General features: G+C 39.3%; 2 protein-coding genes across 4 annotated transcripts in view; both read left to right on the plus strand.

The window, feature by feature from the left end:
- SULT4A1 (sulfotransferase family 4A member 1) overlaps positions 1-14,071 on the plus strand; it is a 30,720-nt gene extending 16,649 nt beyond the window's left edge. Inside the window, exons 3-8 of one of the 3 annotated variants that reach the window (XR_001556869.2) lie at positions 679-759; positions 873-999; positions 4,219-4,313; positions 6,994-7,132; positions 10,734-10,863; positions 12,418-14,071. Coding sequence is in view for 2 of the 3 variants with exons in the window: in XM_085517854.1 (XP_085373980.1) it covers positions 679-759; positions 873-999; positions 4,219-4,313; positions 6,994-7,132; positions 8,609-8,775 (609 nt within the window). In the remaining variant the exon portion in view is untranslated. Of the gene's footprint in view, positions 1-678; positions 760-872; positions 1,000-4,218; positions 4,314-6,993; positions 7,133-8,608; positions 10,372-10,733; positions 10,864-12,417 lie in introns of those variants that run through there. The other 2 variants (XM_015870044.2, XM_085517854.1) reach the window with 2 other exon arrangements.
- LOC146762393 (uncharacterized) lies at positions 4,488-6,089 on the plus strand. Its single transcript, XM_085517876.1, has one exon. The coding sequence runs from the start codon at positions 4,632-4,634 to the stop codon at positions 5,223-5,225; it is 594 nt and encodes a 197-aa protein (XP_085374002.1). The 5' UTR covers positions 4,488-4,631; the 3' UTR covers positions 5,226-6,089.
- Positions 14,072-17,410: the final 3,339 nt, after the last annotated feature.

The following is a 17,410-nucleotide window of genomic DNA, read 5'->3' on the forward strand; positions in this document are numbered from 1 at the left end:
TGAGACCTCAGTGGTATATCAACACAAATAAGTAAGAGCAATAGTGAGAGGTTTAGTCATTATGTATACTCTCTGCTATCTACTTGATCCAGTAGTAGTTTATACAGCTTTTAACCACTGGAAGATGATCTGTATCATAAGACAGTTTTTTTTCCCCCCACAAATTATGATAGGAAAATACCTTTAAAAGTATTTATATGCTTAGATAAACCTTTGCATTGTCTGGGTCTAATTCAGAGGCTAATATAAGCTCAGGATTCTAATTTTGAAGTTGAAAAATTAAGGGTAGGGTGTTTTGAAGCCATTCATTCAGCACCTCTAATGTTATTCACTGAATTTTAGTAAGACCATCAGTGAAAACAGAGTCCGTTTTATGCTAAGAATCTTCAACCCTTCTAGTCTTCCTGAGAGGATCCTGCAAATTGGAGTAGTTTCAAAGCAAGCAAATAAATAAATAAATAAATAAATAAGACAACAATTTCTGCACATATGCATTATCCACCCTTTTGATTTAAGACAGATGAAATTCCCTGACCTAATTGCTAGTCCAGACCCCTTTTAATTTAAGAAGTTAATTTCTGCATGTGACTCAGTAAAGTAAAGGACATTAGTTCAGGACAACTCAAGATGTGCCAAAAAATAATACAATGTGAGAAATGTTTCTTTGCTTTATTTTAGGAACTGACATCTCCTCGCCTCATAAAAAGCCACCTGCCATACCGTTTTTTGCCTTCAGACCTCCATAATGGCAATTCAAAGGTAAAAACTAATTCATGCTTGTTTAACTGAACCAGCAACAGTTGTTTATGTCCTCAGGGAAATGGAAAAAACAAGCAAACTTTCATTAAGATAATTTCCCTTCCTCGTCATAGGTAATATACATGGCTCGCAACCCCAAAGACCTGGTGGTGTCTTATTACCAGTTTCACCGCTCCTTAAGGACCATGAGCTACAGAGGAACATTTCAGGAGTTCTGCAGAAGGTTTATGAATGACAAGTGTAAGGAGTGATTCTTTCTGCACATGTTGTTACATGTTTATTTTCATCTCTGCAAGTATAAAAAAGATAAAGATGCAGCTGTTTCATTAGTACTGCAAGGAGGTTGCTAGTGATACAGTGCTGCATGAACTTAGATTTGTCCTTGCAAACTGTGGTCATACCTTGTAAATAATTGTCTTTCAGTATTTGACCCTGTGGGATCAGTTGTGTTCTACTTCACTCAGGTAAATTCTAGTTTGTATGAGACTGAGCTCATGCAATATATCAGTAGGAGTACATTAGTAAGTTGGTGGACCCCTGTAAGAAGGTAACTGTAGGCTGAATATATACTACTGTAATGTGACTTGTGTTACAACAGCTCATCAGCTGCTTGCTCAGTAACTCCTGTGAGCAAGGGCTGTTTCATTATATACCCACCCACTGTGTTCCCTTCAGGCTGCACTACCTTAATTAGCTCCATTGCACGAACTTACTAACCTTAAAGGGAGTGAAGGCTTGTGTTCTCATGTAACTAGCTGTCACTGAGCCTTTTGCCAATGGATTGCCATGCTTTGTAGCTAGCAAGATCAAAAAACAGAACAATGCATTTTTTTTACTCTCTCTATAAAATCTTTATGTACCCTAATGTGATACTAAGAAGTCACTGGACACCTTGGTCTGCTCTGAGACCAGGATCTCTTCTAGATCCAGTGCAGAAAATGTTATTTCGATCTGGATTTTGGAAGACTTGATGCTAAAGAAGCTGTGTAATACTAAAGAGAAGATAAAGGTAAAAGCCTGCCAATGGGGATTAGTTAACAGGCTTTATAATCCTTGCCACTTTCTTTTGTGCAGGAGGGTAAATCTCCTTCCATTCCCAACCCACCTTCAACTTTTTCTTCTGCATTCCCTGAGAATGGGAATCTTGTCTGCAACCCATAAGCAGGAGCTTCTGCATTGGAGACATATTAAAGATGGGTTCTTCTAAGTTGGGAGGAAGGTTCTGCATTCTTTTTCGTGCAAATATCCCAGGAGCTATTTAGAACTTTATCTTATTGCAGCTGTGCGATTTGTCATAACCTTCTGGAGTCAGTTAAGCATCGCAGCGTGTTCTGTGTCCATAATTATGCAAAGTGAGTGTGTTGCAATACAGTAAATATAGCACTTATTTAAGTGTTTCCATCTCATGGAAGCAATATAGAAACAAAAAAAGAATAAGCATTCAATGTAGTGCAAAAGGGAGAAGCACTAAATCCGAATGACGCAATCCCATTCTTTTTCCCCCTCCTTATATCTGTCTGTCTGGAAGCAGATTCAGTACTTGTTAGCTCTTGAATGGGGGATTAATCTTGAATATGCTAATTTGTGACACTACCCTCTGGAGCTTAAAGGAATTTCTTATATAAAATGCAGGTAAACTCTGCTAGCATAACGCTAACAGGTTCTTGCCCTGTGCAGTTAAGAGCAGCTATAGGAAAAGGGTTTTTTGCCTTACTGATGTGTAAACTTCATGCATTAATTTCTTAGAAATGATGTTTAATACTTTTCTGAAGTTGCTTTGTTGTAAAGATAAAAATGTCAGAAAATACTGAGAAAATGTGAAGAACTGCTTGCTGTATTTGCTTAGCTTCTGCCTTGATTATCTGAGATACTTTGAGGAACTTAGCACTGTGCAATTGTATCCAAGAAGGTATCCTGGGATACATTAAAAAGAGCATGGCCAGCAGATCGAGGGAGGTAATCCTCTTCCTCTATTCTGTCTTGGTGTGGCCACATTTAGAGTACTATGTTCAGTTCTGGGCACCCCAGTTCAAAACAGACAGGGATCTCCTAGGAGGAGTTCAGTGGAGGGCCGCAAAGATGATAAAGCTTCTGGAGCATCTGCTGTATGAGAAAAAGCTGAGTAACCTGGGTCTGTTTAGCCTAGGGAAAAGAAAACTGAGAGAGGGATCTGATACATTTTTCTGAATAGCTAAAGGAAAGTGGGATGCAAATGGATGAGGCCAGGCTCTTCTTGGTGATCTCTAGTGGTAGGACAAGGAGTAATGGCCTAGAACTTGAATGTAGGAAGTTTCATACAAACATGTGGAGAACTTCTTTATAGTAAGGGTGTCAGAGCACAGGAACAGGTCACCCAGAGAGGTTATGGAATCTGCTATGGAGACCCATGTTGACATCTACCTGTACAACCTGTTGTAGTGTACCTTCTTTAGCTGGAGAGCTGGACTCAATGTTCTCTTGAGGTTCCTTCCAACATATGCAATTCTGTGATTCTGTAGTGCATTACTCCTTTGTTTTCCTTTCTGTTAATGTTGGCAGCAAAAATACTCTCTAGATAATAAATGCCACTGTCAGTAACTCAGATACGCACAGAGACAGACAAACCAGTCCAAATGTGGACTTTATCAGAGAAGTGGAAAATAAAGCAGGAGAAAATTGAGGGGGTTGAAGCTTTCATTAACCAGTGCCTCAGCAGTGCTGTGAACATGGGCCGTCCTGGTGTACCACCTTAGATACAGTGTCTGAGACCATGTTCTGGCAAACCTATGTAGTTTGCATGGAAATGCTAAGAAAGTAACAATGGAAGATAATAGGTCTTAGATTTTAGAGGAAGTAAAAGATGTAATGATAAATAGAATATTCTATTGGTACATCTTTAGTATTCTGAGAATGACAGTGAAGCAAATTAATATGTGTATTTCTTCAATAGTTGTGTAATAAAGAAAGGATAGTGGTTGTTCGTCGTCCACCACAGGAGATGCTTTATGGAACTTTCCTCTATATATAGCTTTCCACTATGTAAGTTGTATATAGCTTTGAGTGATGGAAGGTGGAGTGTGATAACACCAACTGCAGGGTTTCTCATGGGTCAGAGCCACTGAAAGTTTTCCTTTTACAAATATATCTCTGTAATTTTTATATTGGCTCAACTTCGGTGCAGTAGTCAGGCATTACTGAGCTCCAGAGAAGGCCCATAGTGAGATATGGTTGCACTTTCAGTTGAATATTTTTTTCTTTTGGGTATGTTAGCTCTTTTGAGTATTCCAAACTGACAGAAATGCTTGTTTTCAATTAAGTTAGTCGCTGTGCATTGTGATGGAACAAAACCAGACAGTTCTCTTAGGGCTGTGAACCACCCTAATTAATTTAGTCTTCTCATTTTTACATTTTTGAAGGGGAATTATTAACAACAGTATTCATTTTTCCTCATGCCAATCATAATATCTTCTGTATTCATAGTAGGATATGGTTCGTGGTTTGAACATGTCCAGGAGTTTTGGGAACATCACATGGATGCCAATGTACTTTTCCTCAAGTATGAAGATATGCACAAGGTAGGTTAGATGTAAATGTTGGGTCAGCTGTGGGAGCACAGGTGAGAGTAATCTAGCTGTGCTCCTGGAAGGGGTGGACTTCAACTCCACCTCCTCTGAGACCTCATTTAATGGCTGACCACCACTGAGCCAGCATCTCTTGGAGATTGCTCCCCAATTGGAGACTACCTCAGCTTTCCGGTCAAGGCATTGACATTGGTGAGTTTTCTTTACTAATAATTACCTTTGTCTATTTACCACCATCTTGGTCAACATCTTTATATTAGCCACCCTTACATTTGGCGAGCCAGCCAGGAGCCTGTGGACACAGGAAAAGAGATGTCTTTCTTGTGGAATATGTTTAGCTGGTTCAAGAGGGAGAAGGCCACTCCTTTAGGAAAGATCCTTCCTGGACAAATCCCAGGATTCATGGGATCCCCATTTTTCCAACTTGCGACTATTATTGAACAGTGGGGTCCCTTACGGGTGGTGGACAACATGTCCCCATTCCGTTTAACTGAATATTTTCAAGGATTACATAAGGACATACTTATTACTAGAGAAAGACAAATGGCCGCATCTATAGTAGCCTGGCCCTTACTAACCGCTTTAAATCAGGCCGAAATGAGATCAAATGATATTAAGCACGCAAATCAATTATTAAAGGCTCAAATTGAAAAGCTAGAAAGCGAGCTCAGTTTATTAACGGGGAAAAATCCATCATTTTTTTCACCAAATCCCCAAATTAGATATATTACAATGAATGATGAACAAGATCCTAAAACAACAGATCAGGACAAAGTCACCAAAGCTGATCTGGAAGAACCACCTGAGGTGGACTTATTAGAAGTCCGTCCTGTGGTGACCCCAAAGACAAAAAAGCTCCAGGACCGGCCAAAAAGGGTGCCTCCAGATCAATGGCCCCCTGCCTAGTCTTACCTACATGTAACAGCCCGCCCCTACACACCTACTGAACTAGGAAACCAGCCCTGCGAACCCCTCAGTCAGGACCTATAAGAGTGTCCCAAAAATAAATGTTTGGTGATCTTCGGGCAGGCTTTCAATTTACAAAAATTGATGGCCAGCCTAACCATGTCCTCCTTCAACTGTGGAAGCAGCTGTGGAAACAGATGAGGGATGAACAAATATTCCAAAACCGTCCTAAAAGACCAAAGATAAGAATTATAGAACAATAGCCAACAGTAACTTGGAACTTAGAAGATTTCATTGTCCCTAGTAGAAAAAAGAAACCACCTCAAGTGTCTCGGGCTATGATACTTGAGACTTCAGAGGTAAAAGATTTGAATCTAGCCCAATTCATGGCATGACGAGGGACGTCAGTCCCCCTAGGGCCTCCAGATGGGACTGGAGGCCCTATGTAGAATTAACAATATATTGGTCCCAGAAAAATGTACAAAAGGTTATGGCCTTAGTGGATACCGGGGCAGAAACATCTATAATATACGGAGACCCAATGAAATTCAAAGGCAAATTAAGACTCCTCCTCTGGTGCCAGATATAGTTATACAGCCACAGATATCTGGCCAGAGGTTATGGTATTGGCAGCCAGGGCATAATCCGGTACAAGCAGAAGTATTGACCCAAGATAAGAATACGGCCTGTATCTTGCCCTCCTAGTACCCTTGAAACATTTGTATTACTCTCCCTAAGACTCTAAGCCTCTAGGACCATCACAGGACGATTCGTTTGGACTGATGAAATGCAGATAGACTTGCACCTTAAGATGGCTTGTCTCCAGTAACATCTATCAAACACTGGCCCACGGAAGATTATGAACACCCATCAAATCATCACTCAAATTATATCGACATTTATGGCAATGGGAAAATTGTATCAGCATCGCATTGGGTCTCTGTAATAGGGAAAACTCACCTAATAATTGGTTCATGCTGTGAAGGGGTGGAGTGTATGGGAAATCACAGCTTGAACCTCAGATTAATCATCTGAGGCAAGTGTTGGGTCAGCTGCGGGAGCACAGGTGAGAGTAATCTAGCTGTGCTCCTGGAAGGGGTGGACTTCAACTCCACCTCCTCTGAGACCTCATTTAATGGCTGACCACCACTGAGCCAGCATCTCTTGGAGACTGCTCCCCAGTGGAGACTACCTCAGCTTTCCGGTCAAGGCATTGGCATTGATGAGTTTTCTTTACTAATAACCTTTGTCTATTTACCACCATCTTGGTCAACATCTTTATATTAGCCACCCGTACAGCAGACATAGGATGAACCCAGCTCCTGTGTCTGAACATCCAAAAAGACAAGAGCAAGGTAGAACTCAAAGCAGAATTAGTGTACAATTTCAGCTTGTATTTTTCTTGTACTTTCTGACAGAAGATGCAGTGAAGCAGAATAGTTAATAATTTAGTGGCAATGACTTGAAACCTGTGATTTGGATAACATTTTCATTCTTAACTGCACACTGAGGGATGCTGCTGAAAGCTGGTAGAACCACAGCATCTTTCTGCTTCCTCCTTGTCCTCTTCTAATTACTTGGAGTGTGTGGGCTTATTTTCAGCAAATTAGAAGGTGGCAGCATTTTAAGACAGTGATATTTCTGGAATTTCTGCATTGGTATTTTCCCCATTCATCATGGTGTAAATCGTTTTGTAATATTGCAAATCATTTTATAAATTCACTTGAAATATTGCAAAATAAACTCATCTTTAAATGCTCTCTTACAGGACTTGGCAACAATGGTTGAACAACTGGTGAGGTTCTTAGGAGTTTCTTATGACAAAGCACAGCTGGAATCTATGGTGGAACACTGCCATCAACTCATTGATCAGTGCTGTAATGCAGAAGCAGTTCCTGTTGGCAGGGGTATGTTTAAAAGCCACAGTAAAAATCTTAAGAGTGGAAGTTGAAAAAAGCAACTGACAGCTTAGTAACCTTCAAGATATGTTAAGGTGTTGGCAGAATGTTGATACATAGATGATGAGAGGAACCTGATTTTTGGTGTAATTTTGGGAGTTGTTTTGTAATGAAGATAGAAATGACTAAAAAGAACAGAAACATTCAAGATCAACAGCTTATATTCAACACCATCAAAACTGTTCTGTTCAAGAAGATAAGATGACTTTGGCTTACTTCAACTGATTAAGCTATTGATGATGAGAAGACCTCTTAGCTCCTTCTGACATTTGGAAAGTCAAAGCCATAAAATTTCTTAGTTTGTCCTGGCTTAAAAACCCTTGTGTTTCATTGTATGAGATCCTCTGGAATAACAGGTAATTCTAGTTTGAAGTCATCAAATGACAAGAACATGTAGTTCTTCTCATGTGCTTTTTTCATTGTTTGCCTTGGCTGTCTAAAATGTGTTTAGCTTATAGATGTTTGTTCTTGTGAGGCCTTTCTGCAGGAATCCAAAGTGCCCTTTGGTCTAGTAAATCTGTCCTTTGACAGTGTCAAGAAATCAAGTATTTTCTAATTCTTATTTCTGATAAGTGTAGAAGAGTAAACTCAAGAAGCCCCCTCAACTTATTTAATGTAGCACTTAACAACTGTTTGAGGGCTTAAGAACATGATGGAGAATTCCTGTGTCAGCTTCACAAGCACCCTTGTGAAGTACTGAAAGTGACTGCAAACTGACAAAATCATTTCAGCCACTGATATAATTCAACTTTAACTGGAACTTTTTGTTCCTTCATTTGTCTGTCTGTGGCCACGTTACCACTTTTTGTTACAGCATCATACGTAAACCTTCTGCTTATCATGGCCACATAGTCTTTTCAGTGGAAGCCGTTTAAAGGTTATAGTCCCTTACCTGGGCAGCGTGACCTGAATACTCTGTTCTTAGGTTTCTGTATAGAAGCCCTTTCCACATTATTTCTCTCAGCCAGTCTTCTTGTTTTCTGCAAGTTTTCTTAACTCTAATTTTTGTAAGTATTTTCAAATCTCTGATAAAAACATCAAATATCATCAGTCCTTCTTGACTACTTAAGTTAGCCAGTTGCTTATTCATTTATCATACATTTTATTTATTAACATGGAGCTTGCTGCCAGTACTCCTCCAAGCTGCTTCCTCATTTCCCTTCAACAATATTGGAGGAGAAAATGGATCATGATAAAGACAGGGAGATTACTCAGTAATTAACATCATGGGCAAACTTGGGGAAAATTAATTTATTTCCAATTAAAAACTGAGTCTGAAATGTGAAACAAACCAGAGAACACCTTTTTCTCATGACCTTTCTTTCAAGTCTTGGCTTCAGTTCTCATTATCCCACAGCTGAGTACCACAGGGGGAATGGGGAGCCCATTAACAACAGTTACTTTCTGCTGCTGTTTCCTCTTCAGACTTTTCCTCTGCTCCAGTGTGGGGGTCCTTCCCACAGGACACAACCTTTCATGAATTGCTCCACTATGGGTGTTACCATCAGGCTGCAGTTCCTCAAGAACCATTCCACCATGGGCCCTCGCTGTTGGGTACAGTAGTTCAGGAAGAAACTCTACAGCGTGGATGACTCATAATAGGCTTCACCATGAAAACCTACTTCATCATGGTCCTGTAGGCTGCAGGGGGACAACCTGCTTCACCATGATCTTTTCCATGTACTTGCAAGAAGATATCCACTGCAGCATGTGGAACGGAACAACACTTCCTTCCCACTCTTTTTTTCCTCACTTTGTGTTGGTTCTCTTATATGTTTCTACCTCCTCTCTTTACAGCTGTCTCACAGCTTTTACTCCTTAAATATGTTCTCATAGAGGCACTGCCAGCTAATGGTGCTCAGCTTTGGCCAGTGATGAGTCTGCTTTGGAGCCATCTGGAACTGATTCTGTCCAATATGTGAAGCAGCTCCTCAACTCTTCTCACAGAAGCCACCTTTGCAGCTCCCTCAAACCTGTCTGTGTAAACTCAATAGAACATAATTGTACTAAAAATCACACGCCTTAAAGAAAGTCTATTGTATCTTTGCAATCACCTTTAATCAGACTGTAATCAAATGAACATTCTGTCAGGTTTGTGTGAGAGGATCTGTTTCCCATGAAAGCAGGTTTACTGGTATTCAGTACTGCCTTTGTCTCTCTTGGCAGAGCTTTATGCCAGTCTTCATCCCCCTGCCCATACTACAGTCAGAGTAATTGACCCTCGGTAATTTTTATTGTGTGCATGTCGTAATGTACTTTTCAGAATGTCATACTTTAAAAAAGCCATTTTTATCTAAAAAGCCTTGCTTTTATCTGTGAATTTGTGAACCTGGCATGGAGAGGTTGTTATTTTGTAGAAGCTGTACACTCCAATTGTTACTGGAAACTGAACTTCTATGAGCAGTTCTGTGACTGTGATATGGCACCTCTTTTGCCCCAGTGTAGTTAGGTTATGGTAAATGATGAGTGCTTGAAATAAATCTCTCAAGATTGCGAACCTGAGATAAAATTCTGGTAAGGACAAAGGACTGTAGCTTTACTGAAAGACCTCTAATTTTCAGTAGATCATTCACCACACAGTGTGTTTTTCTGCTCTTAGATATCTTAACTCTCATCCTACTCTCCCCCTGCTTCTTCAAACTGAAAATTCAGCATGTAACACAAGCTGCATTTTGTGTCAAAACCACAGACCATCTCACAATAAAATTTTACAGCAGGTTACCTGTCTGATTACCAGCCCATTTCTTGGCTGTGAAGACAAGATAAAAAAATGAACCTTGTAAGGCATCCTGAGCATCTTAGAGTTTCAAGCAAGATTTTGCAAACAACAGAGCCATATTCTCTGTTCAATTATGTGAAGTAACACAGAAACCTAAGTTTGTACCTTAAAGATCTGTGAAGCAGCACCACAGCTACTTGCTGTGCACAGCTAAAATCACTCCTTCTTGTCTAATAAAAGCTGGAAATGCAGTTGTGAAAGGAAGGTGAGACTGTCATATCAGAAAAACCAGAGAAAAGGGAATAGAGCTGCTGCTGAGGACTTCAACAGGCAGAAAGGTCAGCTACTGTCCCCACTGCCCAGTTCATCCACACAAGTGTGGTATTGCCTGCTTTTGTTGCACGCACGCTTCCATATGCAGTGTTAGTGTTCTCTGCTTTGTAGTAGAGCCTGCAAACCCCCAAAGGCCTGAGCCTCTTATTCTTACCTTCTACAAATCTTTCCAAAAGATCCCTCTGTTTTGTGATGCAGAAGGAAGGCAGTTACTACAGCAAATTGAATACGTTGTGTCATTTGCTCTATGTGTGCTTTTTATTAAAAATATTCTTATTTTGTATTTCTTTTGTTCACTGTCTTTGGCTTTTACAATATTTTGTTACTTCAGAATGTAGCTTCATTAAAAGAGCTTTGTTCTTTTGTTCGTTTGTGTGACAGAATTTTGGCAATAACATGACAGCTTATTGTAATTTGTTTCAAATATTTTTGATTTGTTATTAGTTACATTTACTTTATTTTGCTTTATTTTAGTTCTTCATTTTTTTTTCTTTATAGCACATTGATCTTTACTCTGAAGATAACCCTGAGCTTCTGTGAAAGCAGAAAAATGATTAGATATATTACTTATATTTGACTCATATCACATCATAGTTTACACAGTTGCATGATTCAAATCATAAACCAGGTGGGTGACTTTTTTTGACATCCTATCCATTCATATGGTAACAAAGAACATGTTACAAATAATCTACTGCATATGGCCTTTATAATACCTATAATTTGTTTATATGTGTTTTTAGGGAGATTCAGAAATTAAAAATTTATCTTTCCTAAGCAGCAGAAGAAAATGTTTTATTAACATTATTGAAATGGAAATACAGGCTTTTGTGCAATTATAGTTGCCAGAATAAAACTGATTTTCATCATCAGATATTTATGGTTGCAGGAAATGTTGAAACTGTCTGTTTAATAAAGGACAAATTTTGCAGAAGAAATACATATGATGTATTTTCTTTAACTTTCATGTTCTTTTGCCCTTTGGATCCTGAAAGCAAACAGCAACACTGTCATACCTTTGAGAGTTATAGGGCAATCCTGGCTTCATAAATGGTCGTTGCTACACATACTGCTTCATTGTGTAAATGTGTAATTTACTGAAGTTTCAAACAGTTTTGTCTTTGGGCTTAATTATAGAGTTGGTGCATAAAAGCAATGGTAATTAAATGGGTATCCTTTGTATGCATCAAATGCATAATTAAGTTCCCTGCATGTAGTGTTGCTCTTGCTGTTATGATTAAACTCAGTGGTAGCACAATCTCAGTTTTCCTTTCATTTATTCTAGCTGAACGAGCCTGGATTTTGTCTTTATTTATACCCAACATCAGTGAGATGCCAGCAAATAACCCTGACTGACTGTGCTGTAAATAAAACATATTGCAAAGAATCAGCACCTAAGGGAGCTGTAGCCTTTGACTGGTGTCTTCAGCAGCGTCAGCAAGTTATATTACTAGCTGGCTTCAGTATGCAACACTCCATACACTGGGAAAGTGTTCAGTGTCCATAGCACATCCACTGAAAGCTTGCTGTTCCTTACGTACAAAATTAAATGGCACAAACTGGGTGTATGGTGCACATTCTTTTCAGTGGATATAATTTAAGTATTCATATTTAACAAATTGTTGCTCTCAGTTTCAAAAAACATGAGGTGATCTGTTGAATTAATCTTTAAATGAAAAATAACAGAAGTTTGCTATGCTAAAATTTAATCAGTATTCAATAATCTGTTTCGTGCTATGTATTCTATGCACCTTTTGGATAGTTTTCCAGCCCATGTATGGTAAAGGCGCAGTCATTTTGAAATGCGTTGTTAGGTGATGGGATTATTAAAGGTCCGTTCTTTGCGCTGACACCAGAAATCAACTTCTGAGTTAACATCAAAGACAAAATCTGTATTTAATGCTCATTCAGGCTAGAGCTAAATCTTGTAATCGGATTTTTTCCTCTATAATACTCTCCAAATCCAGATGACGAGGTATAGTACTCCCTTTAAGGTTTTGCAAGAGTTGCAGCAGTGGGCAAATGGGGAAGATACTAAGTAGCCTCAGGTCTTACTGAGGTTTCCATGAGAGCTAATACTGATCAGCTTCTCACAAATAACATGTGGTGCCCTGCATAACTGGACTGTAGAAATTTGGTATCCTGTCTTCTCTCTGACTTGTGTTCCCTCTCTGTGTTTCAGGTCGAGTTGGGCTATGGAAAGACATCTTCACTGTTTCAATGAATGAGAAATTTGATTTAGTATATAAACAGAAGATGGGAAAATGTGACCTCACATTTGATTTTTATTTATAAAAAAAAAAAAAAAGCATGCATATGATATCCAGATATAGCTAGAAGTGCTTTATGCATTCATTTATTACCTGCTGGACAAACTACTGTAGCTATTATGTGTAACAAGATTTAAAGAAAGAAACTCAATCTAAGTAAACCATCGCAGATACAATTATCTTTGATCCTAAACAGCTGTTTATTTTCTGGTATTTTAATTCTTCATCCAGACACAAGAACTTCCTAGACAATACTAGAATATTCAGCTGTTATGGAATGTATTATATCAGTATAAGGTATGTATCATATATGCAACTAGAATGTACACCTTTTCAGCCCCACATTGATTATTTAATATTTTATAAAAACTTTTCACTAGAACCTAAATAAGTGTCCATAAACCAAATAAATTATTTCAGAGGGAATCAAGTAACAGGCCAAAACTGTATGCTAGAATGATCTCAGGGGTTAATCACCATATTTATTTTTATAGCTGGTAAATCAAGTATAAATAAATCCCATTCCAAAATAGTAGCTGATCAAAGTGGGGCTCACACTAAGTTCTGCGCACCCATATCTGTGTAATTTCTGAGTAGGTTCTGTGTACTGGCATACTCTGCAAGACAGGCCTTGTTATGAAATACAGCTGTGACTGCCACTCTAATCACAAAACCCACCCATGTTTCAGATGCATGTCTTCCTGATGGATGAAGTTCAGCTCCATACATAAGGCCAGAAAACTAAAGCTTTTTAAGCCCCCAGCTCTTGCTCAGTTTCAGTCCCTCAAAACTGAGCTTAAAAGCATAACATCTGATGTAGAGGTCTTTCTTCAGGAAGCAGTCTGACTAATGTTGGTTTCCTGTTTGAATCTGAATTTCACCTGTTAGATACAGGAAGAGAAGATAAGGTGCTGGATATCCTCCAGTTCCACCAAAACTTAAAAGCACTCAGTACTATTTTTTGTGCTACTGGACTCCATCACACCTAACTTAAGACTGGTTGTGTGTGACACAGTAAGTAGGCAGAGGAAACAGCAGCACTGAAGGAAGAGAGTTTAAAAATACACCACCAGGTGGGAGTACCGTATGCATGATAGTTCAGTAACAGTAAGCTATGACTTGTCTGGATTATAATCGGAAATCAAGTTTATTACTTTATCTTTTTTATTTTCTATGACAGGTATACAAACAGCCTGAAGTAGGCTACTATCACTATAAAGCTCTCCAGGATGATTTTATTCTGTTAGGTAACAACATCAATGCCTTTTAGGTTCTCAGCTGCAGGAGGCCCATTTTTGATAGTCAAATACTCAGTCTCACTGAAAGCTGTGAGGAAGGACTAGCAGATTTTTGGTGTTTCAGTTCTGTTGGGAAACAGTCGGTTCAGCTGGGAAGTGGTGTAGCATGATGTGGCTTGACAGCACTTTTCCTTGTATATTTGTGAGTGAAAATGCTTTCTGTGAAATTTTATTTATATTTTTATATTTTTAGTACTGTATGAATATTAAGCACTACACATTATACTTCTGTGCTTGCTTGCTTATTGAATAAAAGATGTGTTCCATGTGTTGTGGTTTGCTCATTTCGTAGACCTCCTATTCAAGCCATGTCATCTTGGGACACAGAACCTCTTCACTACCAACACATCCGAACTTAAGACAGAAGAACTGCAGAAACACAGGATCAAATCAGACCACCGTCTGACCCTGTGAGCTGTTTCTCACACAGACAGTAACAAATGCCTATGCAAGAATGTAGTACAGAGCACAGGATTCTGTGAGCATCTTTGTGTCCAGTAGCTCTTTGTGGAGTTTTTCTTCCTCTGTGCTGGAATTGACAGCATCCTGAGGCAACAGACTCCACACATAGTGCAGAAAAAGGAGTTCCTTTGTTTGCTTAAGGACTGCCCTCACATAGTGTAATTTGATGTTCCTTTGTTCTTGAATTGTGATGGATGATACAGTCACTGTTCCATCCACTCAGGGTTTCACACTTCTCTCTTACAGCTCTTGGGCAGCTCTATTCTGGAGTCCTAGTCTGTCATACAGAAAGCCAGAACCCACAAACTGGTAAGCCTTCAAGAAGGCTGGAGCAGAAGGAATAGTTGTCTCCCGTGTTTTGCTACAGAGAGAACAAAATTTCCCCAAACTTAATGTAAGTTTGAGTCAGAAAAAAGATCTCATTAGCACAAAAAATCCACTGAAGTTGCTTAAACCTAATGACATACAAGTAGTTTATCCTTACCAATCACCTAAAAGGCTTCTTGTGTTTCTGAAGACCCTAGTGGATCATATTACCATTCTCATGCACAGCCTATCTATCTATCTATCTATCTATCTATCTATCTATCTATCTATCTATCTATCTATCTATCTATCTATCTATCTATCTATCTATCTATCTATCTCCTTTGCTGCAGAAGACAATCACCCTAAGGCCCCAAACAAAAGCTAGTGGCTTCTAAGCTTATATTTTAACACTTATGTCTATCACAGTCTCGTGCAGGTTGGAAGGGACCTTAGAGATCATCGAGTCCAACCCCTGGGATTCGAGCCTCCTGTGTAGCAGAGCGGCACTTCTACCACTTGTGCCACAGGGGGGATTCGAACCCAGGCCTCTGGTGTTGCAAGCAGCATTCCTACCACTGCGCCACCGCAGTCTATACATGTGCTAATGCCAAATTTAGTATATACAGAGTCACCATCTAACACAAGCTAGGGGAGGAACAGATAGTGCCATCCAAAAAAAACAGACAACAGGAGCCTCTGTGACAATCTACTGTCGCTATGCTGGAACTCCATGTATTAGACAACAAAGTTACTGTGTGCTAAGAATCTGCTTTCCAGAAAGGTTCTCTTCAGCCAGAGTTCATCTCTCCAGTCCCTTGACCTTACTGCCCTGAGCTATTGGGAGGAATACATCCAAACCAGAAGCCTGCCCAAAGTGTGTTCCCATAGAAGCCATGCTGAAATTTTACCTTTGGATTTCAGGTACTTCCAAGCATTTCAATCTATTAAAATCAATATGTGGTGATCTCTGTCATATTTTGACAATTTGAACCTTCAGGGCTCAACCAACATCAACATGACTCTCTGTGCAAGTCCCTTGACCAAGTGCCCCAAGATGTATTTTTAGAGAATGCCTTACAGATATAAACTTAGTGTAAATGAAAAACACCATAAAAATCACAATTATTTTTCTTCCCTCAACATTCAAATTTTCTTCTGCTAGCTGCTAGAAAGTTAGAAGTCACTGTTTGTGAGATTTATTATAGTTACGTAGCTGGTAACCCATTTAGTGGTCCAAATCAGCAAGATGATACAGGGGGAAGGTTTGGATGGTTTCATTGCTATGGTACTCCAAATGGCCAGCAGTTAACCCGTAAAGCACTGAGTACCCTTAATATTAATTAGTTAAAACCAGCCTTCATTGGTCATGTGCCTTCATGAACACAGCCAATACACCACCACCCAGGCTCAGTCCTTCTCTTAGCAGGTGCACAGTAAGCAGCACTCAAAAGGGCTTAGCCAAAATTCTCTAGGTGATGCTTCTTAAGGACACGGAAGTAAAGAAATAGGGCCAAAACCTCTAACCTGTTCTTTGTCAGCACTGGCTATCTACTCATGCAGCTTCAGCCAAGAGAGCCTAAAATGCTGGCAGCATTAAGTGGCTCACCTAAGTGCTGGCATGAGGAAACAGAATGGGAACTGACCTAGATTAAAAATAATAATTAAAAAAATGTACAGTTTGGAACATAGAAGATTTAAGTATTCTTTACAGTGAAGTTGGGCAGTAAAGGCAGAAAGTATATCATTAAAGACTCTCGGTGTTTGCATGTAAACTTGTATATACAACATGGCATCAGTAGTTCTGACAATAAGAATAAAGATTCGTAGGCCTGAATCACCATTATCATAAGCCATTCAGACTTGCTTGGATTGTAAATAATGCCACATAGTAGGTGAAAACAAAGGTTTAGAGGGAGTCACATCCTTTACCTCTCCCATCAACATAAAAAGGCAATTCAGTAGCCAAATCAAATAATATTAACAAAAATATCACAGACTCAGTGACCTACAGAAAGGACATACATAGTACAGAAACAGTTGTGTGTAATCTCACTGCATCCTTCTCAGCTATTAGTGCTCACTTGCTAATTCATTCTCTTTTGCCACAGGATCTGCAGACTTCTGTCCTCTAGTGTCTGAATCACAAAACGTATGCAGATGTGTATTTCTGCTGCTTGTAATGCTGTATATCACAAGGAGAAGACAGAAGTAATTGCAACCAGCCACCTACTTTATTCTAAAATGGGAAGGGGGTCTGCAAAACGAGCATCTTCATTTAAAAATAAAATACACAGATTTCATAATCATGAGGTTTAGACCTTAAGTGCTGAGTCACACTTTAATGAAAATTGCTGCTCTGTATTCAGGGAGCAGCAAATAAATCAGCAACATCAATTCCAGTCCATCTTGGACTCTCTCCATATAAATAACTTCTCACAAAGATGGCAGAGCTACAACAGAATCTTCAAACAAACCAAACAAAACCTCTTTCCAGATATCATTCTTCACTCATACAGAGCTCATAACATCCTGCGTCTTGAAAACATCTGAGCCGTGTGGACTTACAAGAGTGCATGAATGCAAGAAAAGTTTACAAAAATGCAGGGGGATTTTCTGTTCTTTATGACTCTATGTGAGAGTTATTCTCTGTTAGCAATGCAGGACTCCTTACCATGAGCTAATATTATAAACAGTAAAGCTGTTAATACCAAAAGAGACAAGGAGAAGTCTTTGCACTTCCTGCTAATGCAGGGACCTAACTGAGGTTTCTGCAACAAACTGCCATGGATTTTGCAATTTCATCTGCAAGTAAATCATAATGCTACGCAACAGCTTT

Source organism: Coturnix japonica, chromosome 1, assembly GCF_054131305.1.
Source record: "Coturnix japonica strain WE chromosome 1, WE-NBRP24, whole genome shotgun sequence".
NCBI lineage: Eukaryota > Metazoa > Chordata > Aves > Galliformes > Phasianidae > Coturnix > Coturnix japonica.

Bases quoted from the DNA above. Each gene is read 5' to 3' on its own strand.
- LOC146762393 (XM_085517876.1), top strand. From the start codon at position 4,632: ATGTCTTTCTTGTGGAATATGTTTAGCTGGTTCAAGAGGGAGAAGGCC.